General features: G+C 42.4%; 1 protein-coding gene across 3 annotated transcripts in view; it reads left to right on the top strand.

Moving 5' to 3' along the window:
- The window catches only part of SLC26A5 (solute carrier family 26 member 5), a 34,244-nt gene that overhangs the window by 9,565 nt on the left and 8,601 nt on the right, over nucleotides 1-16,078 (top strand). For 2 of the 3 annotated variants that reach the window (XM_028747347.2, XM_028747344.2), the window contains exons 2-11: nucleotides 570-770; nucleotides 1,192-1,331; nucleotides 2,747-2,857; nucleotides 4,131-4,309; nucleotides 5,048-5,212; nucleotides 11,107-11,259; nucleotides 11,428-11,510; nucleotides 11,601-11,748; nucleotides 12,685-12,798; nucleotides 14,162-14,239. In XM_028747347.2, the coding sequence (XP_028603180.2) occupies nucleotides 616-770; nucleotides 1,192-1,331; nucleotides 2,747-2,857; nucleotides 4,131-4,309; nucleotides 5,048-5,212; nucleotides 11,107-11,259; nucleotides 11,428-11,510; nucleotides 11,601-11,748; nucleotides 12,685-12,798; nucleotides 14,162-14,239 (1,326 nt within the window). In that variant the 5' untranslated portion in view covers nucleotides 570-615. Of the gene's footprint in view, nucleotides 1-569; nucleotides 771-1,191; nucleotides 1,332-2,746; nucleotides 2,858-4,130; nucleotides 4,310-5,047; nucleotides 5,213-11,106; nucleotides 11,260-11,427; nucleotides 11,511-11,600; nucleotides 11,749-12,684; nucleotides 12,799-14,161; nucleotides 14,240-16,078 lie in introns of those variants that run through there. The other variant, XM_028747349.2, reaches the window with a different exon arrangement.

Genomic DNA, 16,078 nt, shown 5'->3' with positions numbered 1-16,078 from the left:
TGAGATCTACCAGTAAGTCTGTCATCTGCCTGCTTCTGCCATAGTAGGGGCATCTCTGAGATGACCAGGGAGAAGGCTTACAATTTTCTTTTGCTCTGCCTGTCGTCTGATGTTGCATGGTCTCAGGGGGTGGGGGTGGAGGAACAGGACATTCTGGTTGAACCGTAAACTAGTATGTAAGTATGTAATGGTGACTTGGTGGTGTCACCCATACTCACAGAGCAGTTGTTCTTCCGTGGCCCATGTGGAAAGAAGAGACAGGTGTGTGGTGATGGCAGTGCCCTTCTTCCTTCTTCAGTCTCCCAGTTCTTCGGTCTCCTAGTTCTTCAGTCCCTCTCTCTCTCTCTCTCTCTCTCTCTCTCTCAGGATAGTTGGGCTTGTACGGCCCCAGGAGAGGGAAGAGTCTAGCTGAAGAAAGAGTAGACGTGTGCTCCCTCCCTCTCCTGGCTCTCTCTCACAGAGAAGTTGGTCTTGAGATAACCTCTTTGTGGGGCAGAGGGCCCAGGAGTAGGTTTGTGTCTCCTCCTTTCTTTAAATTGTCCTTTTAAAAAATGCTTATATTTTGATAGCATCTTCAAGGAGCAACTCTTCAGTTCCCTTTCCCTGAAATGTACTATGGAACATGCTGTAGAGGATGAAACTTGCCATGTGTTGGACCAGAGATACTGTGTGGAAAGGCGCGTATATAACCAAGGAACCCTACAAAAGCAACTGCACAAGAAGGAAAAGACCTCTCTGCCTCTTGCTCAGAAGATAGCACGTTCTTGTCGGTAGGACATCTTAGCTATTTATGCAGTCAGTAGATTAATTGGTTTGGATGCCAAATTGCCCTTCCATTCACAGAAGGGCTCCTTCTGTTCATGGGAGGTTCCTACTGGCAAAATTGGGTTTGTGTGAAAGCATTTTTTAGATTTCCCCCTGTAGGCCCCAGAGTCACCTCCCACACTGTTCTGGAGAAAGTTAGCATGCCAGAGGGAAGAGCATAATCTTCTAATGTGCTGGCATTTCACTGTCAAATAGTTCTTTAAAATAATAGGTAGAGAACATACAAGGACTCATTCTGCATTCTCATAGTAGATACAATATATTTCCTATGATTAAGGTATTTTCTGCCCGTACACAAGAAATGTACATTTTGCCAGTTACTTTCAGCTGATACAACTTTTTCTCTCCCCCTCTTGTATTTTTCAGTTGCTCTTCCAAGAAAGCCAAATCTGTTCTGTGTAGTTTTTTACCTATTTTTACATGGCTCCCCCGCTATCCAGTGAAGGAGTATTTGCTGGGAGACATTATCTCAGGAATAAGCACTGGGGTCATGCAGCTTCCTCAAGGTTAGTGAAATTTAACTTTTAAACTTTAGTCTTCTTTTTGGAATCTTCAGAACAGCCTTGAGAAATCTTTTGGAGACAGTCAGCTTCCAGCTGATTGTACAGTCACTTTTCATGAGGGTGTCACATGGCTTCTGGGGATCCGTAAACACCTCATATGTTAATCAACTGAGGTGTTGCATTCATCTAATGGGAATAAACCCCCTCAGTTTTCACAATGGAAATATCTTGTTTAAAAGTCCTCCAATATGAAAATTGTGTATTTCTGTAATAAAGTCAACAATTTTGTCGTTGCAATGACTACCCTTTGAGGCATTGCATTCACACTAGTTAAAGCCTGTCAGCCTTTGTAATTGATGGCCTTCAGTAGTGAGTGAAGCTATTTTCCTGAATTAGTTTAATATCCGCCCTTTATAGGATTTTTGGTGACTCTTAATGTGGCAAGTCCCGATGACACACAGACTTTTGACTCCACAATCTATACCACCATCAAATTATGTCCTTATTTTAGTACATGTAAGCAAGCAGAATACAGTGGTGCCTCGCAAGACGAAAAGAATCCGTTCAGCGATTCTCTTCGTCTAGCGGTTTTTTCGTCTTGCAAAGCAACCCTATTAGCGGCTAAGCGGATTAGCGCTATTAGCGGTTTAGCGGCTTAGCGGCTAAGCTGCTAAAAGGCTATTAGCGGCTTAGAAAAAAGGGGGGAGCGGGGGGGAAATTGCAAGACTAGCAAGACGTTTCGTCTTGCGAAGCAAGCCCATAGGGAAAATCGTCTTGCGAAGCAACTCAGAAACGGAAAACCCTTTCGTCTAGCGGGTTTTCCATCTTGCGAGGCATTCGTCTTGTGGGGCACCACTGTAAATAATTAAGCTGAGTAATAATGTGAACAACAGATGTGCAGTTTTTTCTGAAGAATATTTCCCCCTCTTCTTGCCATTTTTTCCTTCTGCTCTACCAGAGTGAATTCAAATCTGAGTGAATTTTGAACTGGCCGATTCTAAGAAGACTCTTGGGAGCAATTCCTACATAAAAGCATATACTAGTTGTATTTTAAGGACTAGTACAGGCTCTCAGGCTAAAATTTCCCCCTGCCCCTGCTCTGATGAGGTCTGCTTGCCTTCCTCAGTTGCTACCTCATTGGCAAGTGGGGCAGGGTAGAGGAGCAGTGGCTGCAGCCCTAGGAGCTGGTTGATGGTTCAGTTTGGCTTCACCACTTTCTCCTCTTCATACTATTGACTGTCCTGCTAGTTATTGATGAAGGATGTATTGGGGTGGGAGAGATTGTACATTGTGATTGTCTGGGCACAGTATCTGTTATGAATGTGGCATGTATATGAACATTTTTTTCATTTGAATAATTAGTGTTGAATCTGAGTTTGTTTCACCAATGCTTCTCTCTCTCTCTCTCTCTCTCTCAGGATTAGCTTATGCATTACTGGCAGCAGTACCCCCAGTATTTGGCCTATACTCTTCATTTTATCCGGTCTTTCTGTACACTTTTTTTGGAACTTCCAGACACATATCAATAGGTAAACATTTTAGCATGCAAGCGTTTGTTTTCTTTAAAGGTCAGATTAACAAAATGCACTTCTGCATCAGAAACAGATGCAACCCCAGAGGAGTATTGCCCACTGTTCCATCTTCTTACTGGATACCATTTTTAAAGTTTTGAAGTCAAATCTACTTGTATTCATCATGACAAAGTCACAGCTGCAGCACGAGGGCACAGAAGTGTCCCATAACCTCCATGCATCAACTGCTGCCCCAACATTTAACATTTCTTTGGCCCCATCTTAACTATGGCAATGGTGGGAAAGATGAGGTCCTCCAGATGTTGATCAACCTCAGCCAACATGGCCAGTGGTCAGGGATGACGGGAGCTGGAATCCAACAATATTTGGGGGAGCAGAGTTTTTCCATCACTGTTGTACGTCCTTAGGCAGCTCACTTTTGTGCCATTTTAATTTCATTGTGTGTCAAATGTGATCACTTTTAATGGCTTGTAATTCAGCAAAGTTTCTGTGAGAACCAGGGTAGTGCAAATACAGTGGTGCCTCGCAAGACGAAATTAATTCGTTCCGCGAGTTTTGTCGTCTTGCGATTTTTTTCGTCTTGCGAAGCATGGTGTCGGGAAAGTTTTGGAAAAGCTTCAAAAATCACCAAAGTCTTTAAAAACCTCAAAAAAGGCTACCACACCACGTTCTATGAGTTGCTCCTCGAAGTCAAGTCGCAACTGTATTAACGGTGTTAAGAAAAAGGAAACAAACTTGCAAGACGTTTCCGTCTTGCGAAGCAAGCCCATAGGGAAAATCGTCTTGTGAAGCAGCTCAAAAAACCCTTTCGTCTTGCAAATTTTTTGTCTTGCGAGGCATTCGTCTTGCGAGGTACCACTGTAAGTGTGGTGCTTTGAATACTCAAATGCTATATAAATTATTAGTAGTAGTAGTAGTAAATATATTTTGCCTTGTTTTTGTCAACTCGTTTTCAGTAACTGAAAGCTTCTCATTGACATTTGAATTCCTGCGTTGAGGGCTTTGGACTAGATGGGCCCTCTGAGTCTCATCCAACTCTACAATTCTATGATTCTATGACATTGATGGAAATATTAATTCAGGCCCATAAAGTGGTGTTGGTGTGCTTGTGTGTGTGTGTGTGTGTGTGTGTGTGTGTGTGTATAACTGCAATAAGGAAGATGATTAAATTTTCTTTTCAGAAAGCTGAAATATATGTGATCTAGCAAAAACATGTAGGCTTCCCTGGTAATAATAAACACGTATCTCCCCTCAATCCACACTCTTGCAGGAACCTTTGCTGTAATCAGCCTGATGATTGGCGGAGTTGCTGTCAGAGAAGCCCCTGATGAAATGTTTGCCAATACGTACACCAACTCTACTAATAACACAGATCTTGAAAACAGTGCCAGAGATGACATGAGGGTGAAAGTAGCTGTTGCAGTTACCTTGCTGTCAGGGATCATACAGGTAACGTCACTGTTGGTCTAGGAGCAGTTTTGAATACTGCTACCCAAAAGATTTGAATATTGCTGTGTGGAACTCCACCTGAGTAAGCCCCTGGTACATCCACCTGATTTTCCATTCAGGATCTAAAATGACATGGGATGTATCCTTTCAACCTACATTTTGGGGGAGTAGCTTCAGTCTGTGTTTTCGTGTTGGGCTGTGGTGTGAGGAGAACAGGGTATGCTGTTCTAGACTTACTGGCAAGTAACCAGGTCACATAGTAAGCACAACCATGTAGACTTTGTTCTCCTTTAAAAATAACATTTTCTTCCAAGAAACATATCACTTGTGTTGCTTTCATTGGTCACATGGAGTGGCAAAGAAGTATGGAAGAGGTCTCATGACTTCCGGAAATCCTCGCAAGCCACCTTGGTTATAGGTGTCCTGTTATCACTTCATCCAACTTAAAGACAATAATTTTTCCCTGCTTTCCTGAGACTTCTGCTGTTTATGCTTGCCGCTTCTATAACCACACACTGTGTAACCCACTAGAACATGCAAATCACACAAGTATTAGACCTGGCAGTCTTGACATGCTTCAACACTTTGGGCTGGGAGGTGTAGAAGGAGGCCTGCATGGTTGCAAGAGCTGACTTTGCTCTTCATTCAGTGTGCTGAACTTGGCTTCTCTATGATACTGTCCTGTGCTGGCTTTTAAATGATGCTTCCTTGAACATGGCTCTTTTCTCTTTTCATTAGTTGTGTTTAGGACTCCTTCGATTTGGATTTGTAGCTATTTATCTTACGGAGCCCCTGGTCCGGGGATTCACCACTGCTGCAGCTGTGCACGTCTTCACATCCCAATTAAAGTATCTGCTTGGAATTAAGACTAAAAGGTTCAGTGGACCCCTCTCCTTTCTTTATGTAAGTAACTATATCTGGAAGTTAAAGCACAAAAGGACCATTCCTTAGTGTTTAAAGCCAGTTGGGGTTATAAAGTCTCTAGATTCACTGTCCATATCCACAAAGAAATATTAACCAGCTTTCAAATGGATCACTCATGGGTTTTGCCAGGGAATCTTTTCATTTTGTGAGGTTCCTCAGAAACATCCCTTTCAGATCCTTCAGGCACCTAGAAGTGAGGGAGCAATGATGATTTAACCAGTGTAAGTTTATAGAGTGTAGTGTAGACACAACCTAAAGAAAGACAGATTTTTCAGTACTCTGAAATAGTTATAAACATATAGCATTCTGCTTTTGCTTCCTTTTCTTTGTAATGGCCACTAGCATAGATGGCTTTAAAAATAGAGTGGGCAGAGGATTGATCAGTGGCTATTTAATATGACAGCTATATGGATCCTCAGTGTTCAGCGGTGGTACACATCTAAGTACCAGATGGGTTTTCATCCTGTTCTCTGCTTTCAGAAGGCATTTGAGTTGAAAAGCAAATGATACATCTTCAAATAAATAAATCTTCAAGGGCATTTGTCTGGTCCCTCCTGGCATTGGTCTGCTCCAACAAGGCAGTTTTAATTTTAGTGTACCATTGCAGACTATGAAGAAGTCAGATATTATTTGTGGCCAATTACTGAGCTGACATTGATAGGTCTCGTATATAGCTTATATTCTAGGAAACTATGTTAGTGTCAAGGCCAGTATACCTTTTGTTGGCAGCATACGAGCCCAAATTACCACTTTTTACACTGCAGCTGAAAGAAGCAAGAGGCATGTGTATATAATCTGTTCCATAAAATCCGTGCAGTCAGTGTTAGAAACAAAGATGTGAAAGCTAGGAGCTAAATGGCACCTTAAGCCTAAGTTATGGGCACAACAATGGAATATCTAGGCTTTTTTTTTTTTTAATAACAAGAATAGAAAGCTGAAAATGAATGAACTGCAGCTAAAATATCATGTTCATTTTTCACATGTTCTAGTCCTTCCCCTGCCCACCCCCCCTAATATTCTTAAGAGGGTCTCTTCTCCAGTCTTTAGAGAGTAGTTGGAAGTTCCTCCTTTCCTTCCACTCTGCAGTTTTAATCTGAAATCTTAGGTGCAGTACAGAACTCAGAAACTGCTCACGCTAATGTAATTCCCTGTCGCATAATGCGCCTAGAACAATGGGAGTTTCGAACTCTGCCTGCAGCTCTTTTGCCCCTGGCCAAGAGTCCCAGCTTTTTGGGAGGGGGAGTAGAAGAATTGCAGACAATGCTGAACCTTGAGAAGGACCATAGCTCAGTAGTAGAACATATGCTTTGCATTCAGAAGGCCCTAGGTTCAAGCCCCAGCATCTCCAGTTAAGGCTGGAAAATAACTCCATCTGAAAACTTGCAGAGCTGCTGCCAACCAGTGTAGACAATACTGAGCTAGGTGGACCAGTGGTTTGACTTTGTACGAGGGAGATTCCTCTGTTCTTCCTCCCCACCTGCCAAGTTTCTGATACAAACAGGTTCCTAGCCCCATGTTAACCACCAGAAATATAGATTGGCCCTTGACTGATAATTTTTCATGCGGCTCAGAATCTCAGAGACCATTGTTATGCTGGATGATAGTGCCCTTCAGATGAAAAACCACTTACCGTATTTTTCTCTCTATTACACGCAGATTTTTTCTCCTAAAAAGGAAGGGGAAATGTCTGTGCGTGTTATGGAGCGAATGTGGGGGGGGGGTCCCTGGAGCCGATTAGGGGAGCGCAGGAACAAAAATCAGCAAAAATCAATCGTGCGTTGTGTAGGAGAGGGAAACCTGAAAAGAGGAAGTGGTTGCTTTCCTGCATTCTGCCTCAGGGTCTTACTGCCCACCCGCCTCTGTTTCGTTGCTGTGTTTGCTCAAACGGAACAAAGAGCAGGCAAATCCCCTCCCCTCCAGGCAAGCAGAGGGGAAAGCAGAGGTCTTTCCTTCTAATTCCTCTCCGTGCTCCTCGCAGGCAGCCAGAAAACATGCAGGAGGAGAGAGAAAGCTGGCTTCAGTTTGTGGAAACTTTTGCCTTTCTTTCCTCCCTCCCGTAAAATCCCTTTCCTGCTTTCTTAGCCAGCTGCTTCTCTGCACACCGCTCTCTTGTCCCTTCTGTGTTTTTCCTTCACTCCCCACTTAAAATGTAGTTACAAAGCATGGATCCACATGGATCCTCAGGATCTTTGCATTGGGCCACCCCAAATTCACCATCAGATCACATAGCAGCCTGCCCCCCTAAAATCACACACCCACTGTTGCCTGGGGCTGCAATGGTGCAAAAACGTGGTTAAAAAGCATGGATCCACATGGATCCTCAGGATCTTTGCATTGGGCCACCCCAAATTCACCATCAGATCACATAGCAGCCTGCCCCCCAAAAATCACACACCCACTGTTGCCTGGGGCTGCAATGGTGCAAAAATGTGGTTAAAAAGCATGGATCCACATGGATCCTCAGGATCTTTGCATTGGGCCACCCCAAATTCACCATCAGATCACATAGCAGCCTGCCCCCCAAAAATCACACACCCACTGTTGCCTGGGGCTGCAATGGTGCAAAAATGTGGTTAAAAAGCATGGATCCACATGGATCCTCAGGATCTTTGCATTGGGCCACGCCAAATTCACCATCAGATCACATAGCAGCCTGCCCCCCAAAAATCACACACCCACTGTTGCCTGGGGCTGCAATGGTGCAAAAACGTGGTTAAAAAGCATGGATCCACATGGATCCTCAGGATCTTTGCATTGGGCCACCCCAAATTCACCATCAGATCACATAGCAGCCTGCCCCCCAAAAATCAAACACCCACTGTTGCCTGGGTCTGCAATGGTGCAAAAACGTGGTTAAAAAGCATGGATCCACATGGATCCTCAGGATCTTTGCATTGGGCCACCCCAAATTCACCATCAGATCACATAGCAGCCTGCCCCCCAAAAATCACACACCCACTGTTGCCTGGGGCTGCAATGGTGCAAAAATGTGGTTAAAAAGCATGGATCCACATGGATCCTCAGGATCTTTGCATTGAGCTACCCCAAATTCACCATCAGATCACATGTCTGTGGCCACAGCATGAAGCACAAAAATGATACATCCACTGTTTCATTCAGAATTTTTTTCCTTGTTTTCCTCCTCTAAAAACGATGTGCGTGTTATGGTCAGGTGCATGTTATAGAGCGAAAAATACGGTAATTAGTCAATTGGCAAGCAAAGCACTGCAAATCTACTTCCATAAAATCCGTACATTCCTGTGTATCTTCTGAAATGATTTCCGCCCCCCCAAACAAAGTTCTACAAATCATATAGATGGCTCAAGGGACATGCCTTTGGTGTTTTTGCTAAGGTTTTAATCTGGATTTTTTCCAGTAGAAATAGCAGCTTACTTGTGTCTCTTTAACTATTGGATTAGAATAGAATAGAATAGAATAGAATAGAATAGAATAGAATAGAATAGAATAGAATCATAGAGTTGGAATAGACCACAAGGTCCATCGAGTCCAACCCCCTGCCAAGCAGGAAACACCATCAGAGCACTCCTGACATATGGTTGTCAAGCCTCTGCTTAAAGACCTCCAAAGAAGGAGACTCCACCACACTCCTTGGCAGCAAATTCCACTGTCGAACAGCTCTTACTGTCAGGAAGTTCTTCCTAATGTTTAGGTGGAATCTTCTTTCTTGTAGTTTGGATCCATTGCTCCGTGTCCGCTTCTCTGGAGCAGCAGAAAACAACCTTTCTCCCTCCTCTATATGACATCCTTTTATATATTTGAACATGGCTATCATATCACCCCTTAACCTCCTCTTCTCCAGGCTAAACATGCCCAGCTCCCTTAGCCGTTCCTCATAAGACATCGTTTCCAGGCCTTTGACCATTTTGGTTGCCCTCCTCTGGACACGTTCCAGTTTGTCAGTGTCCTTCTTGAACTGTGGTGCCCAGAACTGGACACAGTACTCCAGGTGAGGTCTGACCAGAGCAGAATACAGTGGCACTATTACTTCCCTTGATCTAGATGCTATACTCCTATTGATGCAGCCCAGAATTGCATTGGCTTTTTTAGCTGCCGTGTCACGCTCATGTCAAGTTTGTGGTCAACCAAGACTCCTAGATCCTTTTCACATGAACTGCTCTCAAGCCAGGTGTCACCCATCTTGTATTTGGATTACAACAGTGTAAATGACGGTGGAAGAGCTACCAAGATTTGTCAGTATAAGCAAATGCAAACCAATTCCCCAGAACAGATTTCTTGATATTGGAGAACAGTCAAAGTGAGGCAATCATATGGCTTTTCTGTAAGTTACTTTACAAGAACTAAGATACCAGTAGCAAAATAAGATTTTAAAACAGAATGAGGAATACATGTGTCCAACACAGTTTGGGTCACTGAAGAATAGCAGTGGGGAAAAATAAACTGATTTAAGCAAATTGTCACATAGAAAAGCCTTTACTAAGAATCTAGTAGTGTCCTTCAGCAGCCTTACATGGGTGATATCAGACTAACCTGATTTACTTTCTACAACTGTATTTGCAGACAGGGATTTATTTAGGATACCCCAATTCTATGCAACTTTTGCTTTAGCATTTCTGAGGCTGTGTGAAATATTTTTCTTGAAGGCCGTAAGTGCTAGTCAAATTGGCAAAACACAAATGCACACAAGTTGTTTTCAAGTAATAATAATAGTGAGGGGAGAGGGGAGTGGCTTTCTTCACTCTGGCAAAATGCCATTCATATTTATGTGGCAGTAGTAAAACCTGGTTAAGCGAAACTTCATTGTGTTAATGGTTTTAACATTATTCATACATTTTAGGATTTGGGTAATTTGTTTTGATTTTTGAATTTGTCACTTAGTTATAACATGGTTAGGACAGTTTTTTAGATTTGAAATACTGAAGAGAAGCAACCAAAATCTTTGCCCAGGAATTTTGAGGTCGAGCATATTTACCGTATTTTTCGCTCTATAAGACGCACCTAGTTTTTGGATGAGGAAAACAAGAAAAAAAATATTCTGAATCTCAGAAGCCAGAACAACAAGAGGGATCGCTTCACAGCGAAAGCAGCAATCCCTCTTGCTGTTCTGGCTTCTGGGATAGCTGCTCAGCCTGCATTCACCCCATAAGACGCACACACATTTCCCCTTACTTTTTAGGAGGGGAAAAATGAGTCTTCTAGAGCAAAAAAATACGGTAATACATCATGCTCTGCATGCGTTTCTCCTGCAGCCCCCTTGCCAACTTCTAGGAAAGATCACTGCTGCCTAATCAACACTGAATTTCATTGCTATGGTAACCCTGAAGGCCTGTTGGCAGCTCCCTGCCTGTAGATCAGTTTATGTACTTTTAAACAGATTTGATTTGCTTGAAAAGGTTTGAAATCATTATTTCCAGCGTTGGTGTGTGTTTGCGGTCAGCAAGTTCTTAAGTTGGTGTAGTATGTTTTGTCTTAAGTTCCAAATGGATAGCAATATTTAAGAGATAAAAGGATCATGTGCACTTCTGTGTGGGGAATTTAAAAGTCATTATCAAAGAAAGCTGAGTTCTCTGAGCTGAATAAATTCTGTGATTTGAATAAATTATACAGATTGAGAAAAAACTGATGTATTTTATCTTTCCACATAGCCTCCACTACCACCACCACCGAAAATCCCACTTAGCCCTCTTTAGCCTCAAAGATTTAATGAAGCTTGTCTACTTTCTTTCAAGCCTATTTTAACACCCATAAGGGATAGAAACATGCAAAGAGAAATTTGAGCTTCTCAGGGTGCTATATTCTGCATCGAACATCACATTTCCACATAAACATCCACGTCTGCTTCTCCTTTGACTATATCACTTATGAATAACATTCCACATTTTGTTGTCTTGCAGAGTTTAATTGCTGTGTTTGAAAACATCACAAAAACCAACATAGCAGCTTTGGTTGTTGGACTAATTTGCATGGTTTTGTTGCTGAGTGGAAAAGAAATCAACGACCGCTTAAAGAAGAAACTTCCAGTTCCTATACCTATGGAGATCATTGTAGTAAGTGAGGGATAAGAAGGGGTGTCTTAAGTATGTCCTCTTAAGCATGGTTTGGAATGTCCTTCACTATGCAGACAAAACTTCAGACTGAACTCCCTCTTGGATTCGCTTCCAAGTTTTCTTATTGTAACCACGCTGCCTCTTGTTTCATGTGTGTTCTTTTTAAAGGTGGTAATTGGTACTGGAGCTTCAGCTGGGATGAATCTGTCAAAGACTTATGGAGTGGATGTTGTTGGCCATATCCCCAAAGGGTAGGCATGAGGAATTAAACATATCATCTTAGCCCTCCGTAGTTTAATACAGCTAGTCAATAATAGTTTTTCCTTTTAAATTCCTTGCAGATTACGTCCCCCACAGGTACCAGATATCAGCCTCATCCCAGCGGTATTTGTGGATGCAATAGCCATAGCACTTGTAGGATTTTCCATGACAATCTCCATGGCCAAAATCTTTGCTCTCAAGCATGGCTATAAAGTTGATGGAAATCAGGTAATTTGAATGTAATATATGTCTTTCACTATCTGGTCAAAAGCCTGTTGAAATTGGTGGGAAATTTTTCCAAAAGCTAGTTGCTGAAGACACACTTATCTGAAAAATAGCTTCCCTACATTTCCAGGGCCCAGAGAAGATGCAACATTCCTGACCTCCTAACCATGGTTAGGCTGGAAACATTTAATATTCACTGGCCTCGTATCCTAATTGAAGAAGTCCTATGAGTTGGCAAGAGAAGATTCTTCCATTAGAAAGATTTGCTTTCAGTACACATGCTGCTTACTGAGTCAATCTAATACAGTCAAATCTCAGTTGTCGAATGTAATCCGTTCCGGAAGACCTTTCGACTTCCAAAATGTTCAACAACTGAAAACTGAAAGCAGAAGCCTAAGTACAATAGGGGAACTCAAAACGGAAGCCGTGTAGCACGTTCGGCTTCCAAAAATTGTTCGAAAACCGGAACATTTACTTCCGGGTTTTCGGCATTTGGGAGCCAAAACATACTATAATGGAGGCGTTTGGGAGCCGAGGTTTGACTGTATCAACAAAGAATCCTTCCTTGCAAGTTTGGTGCAGGCCACTTCAGCTTTACAAAAGTTTTGAAGTCTTGGTTTTGTGCTTATGGACTTTAAGAACATTGCTTTCCATTTTTTAATATTCAATGCTTAAATTATCTTTATGCAGTTCCCCCTCCCCAATTAGTTGCAAAGCAGTTTCTTATTTAGGAGGTAATAGTCACATGTAGAAGTTTGGTATGTATCTGTGGCAATGTTCAGCATGACTTCTGCTGGGGAGAGAGAGAGAGAGAGAGAGAGAGAGAGAGAGAGAGAGAGAGAGAACAGGATGCTGGGCTAGATGGGCCATTGGCCTGATCCAGCATGCCCATCTTATGTTCTTACTACTTTTCTTCTCCTGCTTTTTCTGTGTTGACAGGAACTCATTGCTTTAGGCATATGCAATTCTGCAGGATCGTTTTTCCAGACCTTTGCTATAACTTGCTCAATGTCCCGGAGTCTTGTCCAGGAGGGCACTGGTGGAAAGACTCAGGTATGTGTATTTAGGTTTCACTTGTCCTTCCTGCAGGGCAGCGTTCGAAAGTCCCATTGTTCTTGGCTTGTTTTGCGACAGGAAATTTCATGAATGCAAGCAGTTTCTGAGCTCTGGGTGCAGTACTGCACCTAAGATTTCAGATTAAAATTTCCAATTTCTGGAAGGAAAGGAGGACCTTTTTCTGCCTCCCCACTTCCAGCCACTCTCTGAAGACTGGAGAAGGGACCCTCGTAAGAATCTTAGGGGGACAGGCAGGGGAAGTAAGGCTTGGTTTTTTGCAGTCTTCAGATGAGGACCAGACCATGTAAAAAATGAACATAAGATTTTAACTGCAGCTCATTTTCAGCATTGTATTCTTGTTATAAAAAAGCATGCCCACTTTGTTGCGGCACCCGTAACCTAGGTTTAAGGTGCCATTTAGCTCCTAGCTTTCATATCTCAGTTTCAAACACCACTGCAGGGACGTGATGATGATTATTATGATGGTGATGATTAGAATACTGCCCTTCATCCACAGATCTCAGGGTGGTTCACAACATTACAATATAGAAACCACAAAATACATAATAAAATCAAACCAATAATCTCCCCTCCCACAACACATTAAAAGGGTTGTCAATCAGCCAAAGGCCTGGTTGAAGAGGAACGTTTCTGCCTGCCAACTAAAGGTGTTTAATGAAGGCGCCAGCTGCGCCTCCCTGGGCAGAGCATTCCACAAACAGGGAACCACTGCAGACGATACCTGTTCTCATGTTGCCACCCTCCGGACTTCACGTGGAGAAGGTGCACAAAGAAGGGCCGCACAGGATGATCTCAGGGTCCAGGTCAGTTCATATGGAAAGAGGTGGTCCTTGAGTTCTTGTGGTCCTGAGCTGTTTAAGCCTTTATAGGTCAAAACCAGCACTTTGAATTGGGCCTGTAAACTAATTGGTAGACAGTGCAGTGAGATCAGGATTGGTGTAATATGCTCAAACTGTCTTGCTCTGGTGAGCAACCTAGCTGCCAAATTCTGCACTAGCTGAAGTTTCTGAACCATCTTCAGAGGTAACACGTTGCAGTAATCTAACTTAGAGGTTACCAGAGCATAGACAGCAGTAGTTAGACTGTCCCTGTCCAGATAGGACATATACCTTGGACTTTCCCATTTTATCCTCACTTTTGGGGGGCAGCTTAGGCTAAATAAGTGGAATTACCCCAAGGCCATCTAGTGAGCAGGGATCTGTATCTATATCTTCCTGCCTCCCCCAATTCTGTCCAAGTCCACATACTCCGTATTTGCTACTCTGTTTGCAACATGTGATGTATGTAAATTTAGTTGATGCCACTTCTTCAAAGTGTTTCTGTGTCCTTTCGCCCCCAGGTTGCTGGTACTCTGTCCTCAATCATGGTTTTCCTGGTCATTGTTGCCATTGGTTATCTGTTTGAACCACTGCCACAGGTAAGAGTCTCTTATATATATGCTTTCATTCCAGTCTAAATTGGTACATAAGCAGCAGTAAAACCACTTTTGTTAAAGGATTGCACAATCTGTAATGTTTAGAGCTGTAAGGAGATAGAATGTTCTGTGCTGCAACAATAAGCTTAAAAATTGGTTCAATTGCAGGGTAATTTAATGGCATTGGTGATTACTGTGCACCAGCTTTTTCTAACGTCCTTCCTGAATATCTGCAATTGGAGGGAAGGCTTTCTAGTCTGAATGCCTGTGTGAGTCTCATTTGGCTCTGGGTAATGAACAGCAGCTCTTTTTATTTGTCTTGTATTTGGTCTCCACACCTGTAAGCATGCAAGAAACTAAATATTCTTTAGCAATGAAGACTTGAGCTTTGTAATTCTAATCCAGCACTTTATACGTGTTACTTTGTCACCTTTTATACTTTCAACCATTGATTCCAGAATAGTGGGACAGAACTATTAGCCAATGATTAGCAGGAACCTCATTGTTTGGGTCCTCAGGTTATACAAGTTGCAAGTGAGAAGTCGTTGTTCAATCCACTGGATGCATGCCGATGTGCTGACACATTTATCTTGAACTTAATAGTTCTAGGCTGTTGAGATATTATTTTAGCCAAACAAAAGTATCAGTTTCCTAAAGATCACCGGTTCTCTTTCCTAAGATGAAGATAAGAAACATGTAGGTCCCAAATAAAGCTTCAGAGATTTTATTGCTGACAGGCCAGGCCGTTGCCCTGTTCACTTAACTGGAACTAAATAAGGCAGGGAGTAACATGATTGGGAAGTGACAGTTTCGCAGTAGCTAAGTAAGAGTCCATTTGCTTGGTTAGCTGGAGTGGAAGAAGAGCACTTAGCGCAAGCCATAAAAGGTTTGTCAGAGGACTTGAAGATTAGCATTTTATTAAAAAACAAATATAAGGATTACTTTGTATGCTTTCCTGGGATCTGCACTAACCGTAAAGGGCTAAAGGAGAAATCCCAGTTAGAAACTGGTGCAGGCCAAAGGGTTTTGAATACAGAAAATAATCTTAGTAACCTATTATTCTAATAAAACACTGGAATCTCCATTTCGGACCCTAAAATATAATGAGGCAGCAGATTGTTTCTTCTCTTTTCAGAACAACAACTTGTGTGTGGAGGTAGCTCAACTGCCCAAGGAAGGGGGGGGGAGGAAAAAAAGCTCAGCAACTTTGACTTGTATATTACAGGGCTTATAAAGCCTGCAAATGATGTAGTGTGAGGGTGGGGGAACAATAGTTCCCATCATCCTCTATCAAATAACCCTTCTTGCTGGAGTGGTTGCATTGCAACCGCATCTGGAGGGCTCCCATTCTTGCTGTAGTGGGCATGTCCATTTTAAGTTCCCCCAATTTCTTTGGGAGAGAATGCTCCTCCTCTCTGCTGTGAAATCAGTTCTTTGACGTGTTTAACTTCTACTGAATGACGTTAACTAATGTCATGGATGCTTTAGCTGAGATTCCTGCATTGCAGGGGTTGGACTAGATGACTCTTGTAGTCCCTTCTGACTCTATAATTCTATGATTCTACAAATTGTACCCTTACAAGGAAAACACATTGATTTTGAAATGGGCCATCCAGGAGGGTTGCAGCTATAGGCACTTTAAACAAAACCCTGCTGATGTTTATCATCGAGGAATCTCATTTGGTTTCTGATGAAATATGTGTGCAGATAAGCAAAAGATCAAAAATGACATGTGACTGCATGGCTGTTTACACTTGCTAAACAAAAATTAAAAAAAAATATTCTTGTGTATGTAAATAGATCTCCTGCATAGAACCTGCTAGTTATATACACTTTGGAATG

The sequence above is a fragment of the Podarcis muralis genome, chromosome 10 (genome assembly GCF_964188315.1).
Source record: "Podarcis muralis chromosome 10, rPodMur119.hap1.1, whole genome shotgun sequence".
NCBI lineage: Eukaryota > Metazoa > Chordata > Lepidosauria > Squamata > Lacertidae > Podarcis > Podarcis muralis.
Note: the sequence above shows the minus strand (reverse complement) of the source record. Positions and strands in the feature narration are given on the sequence as shown.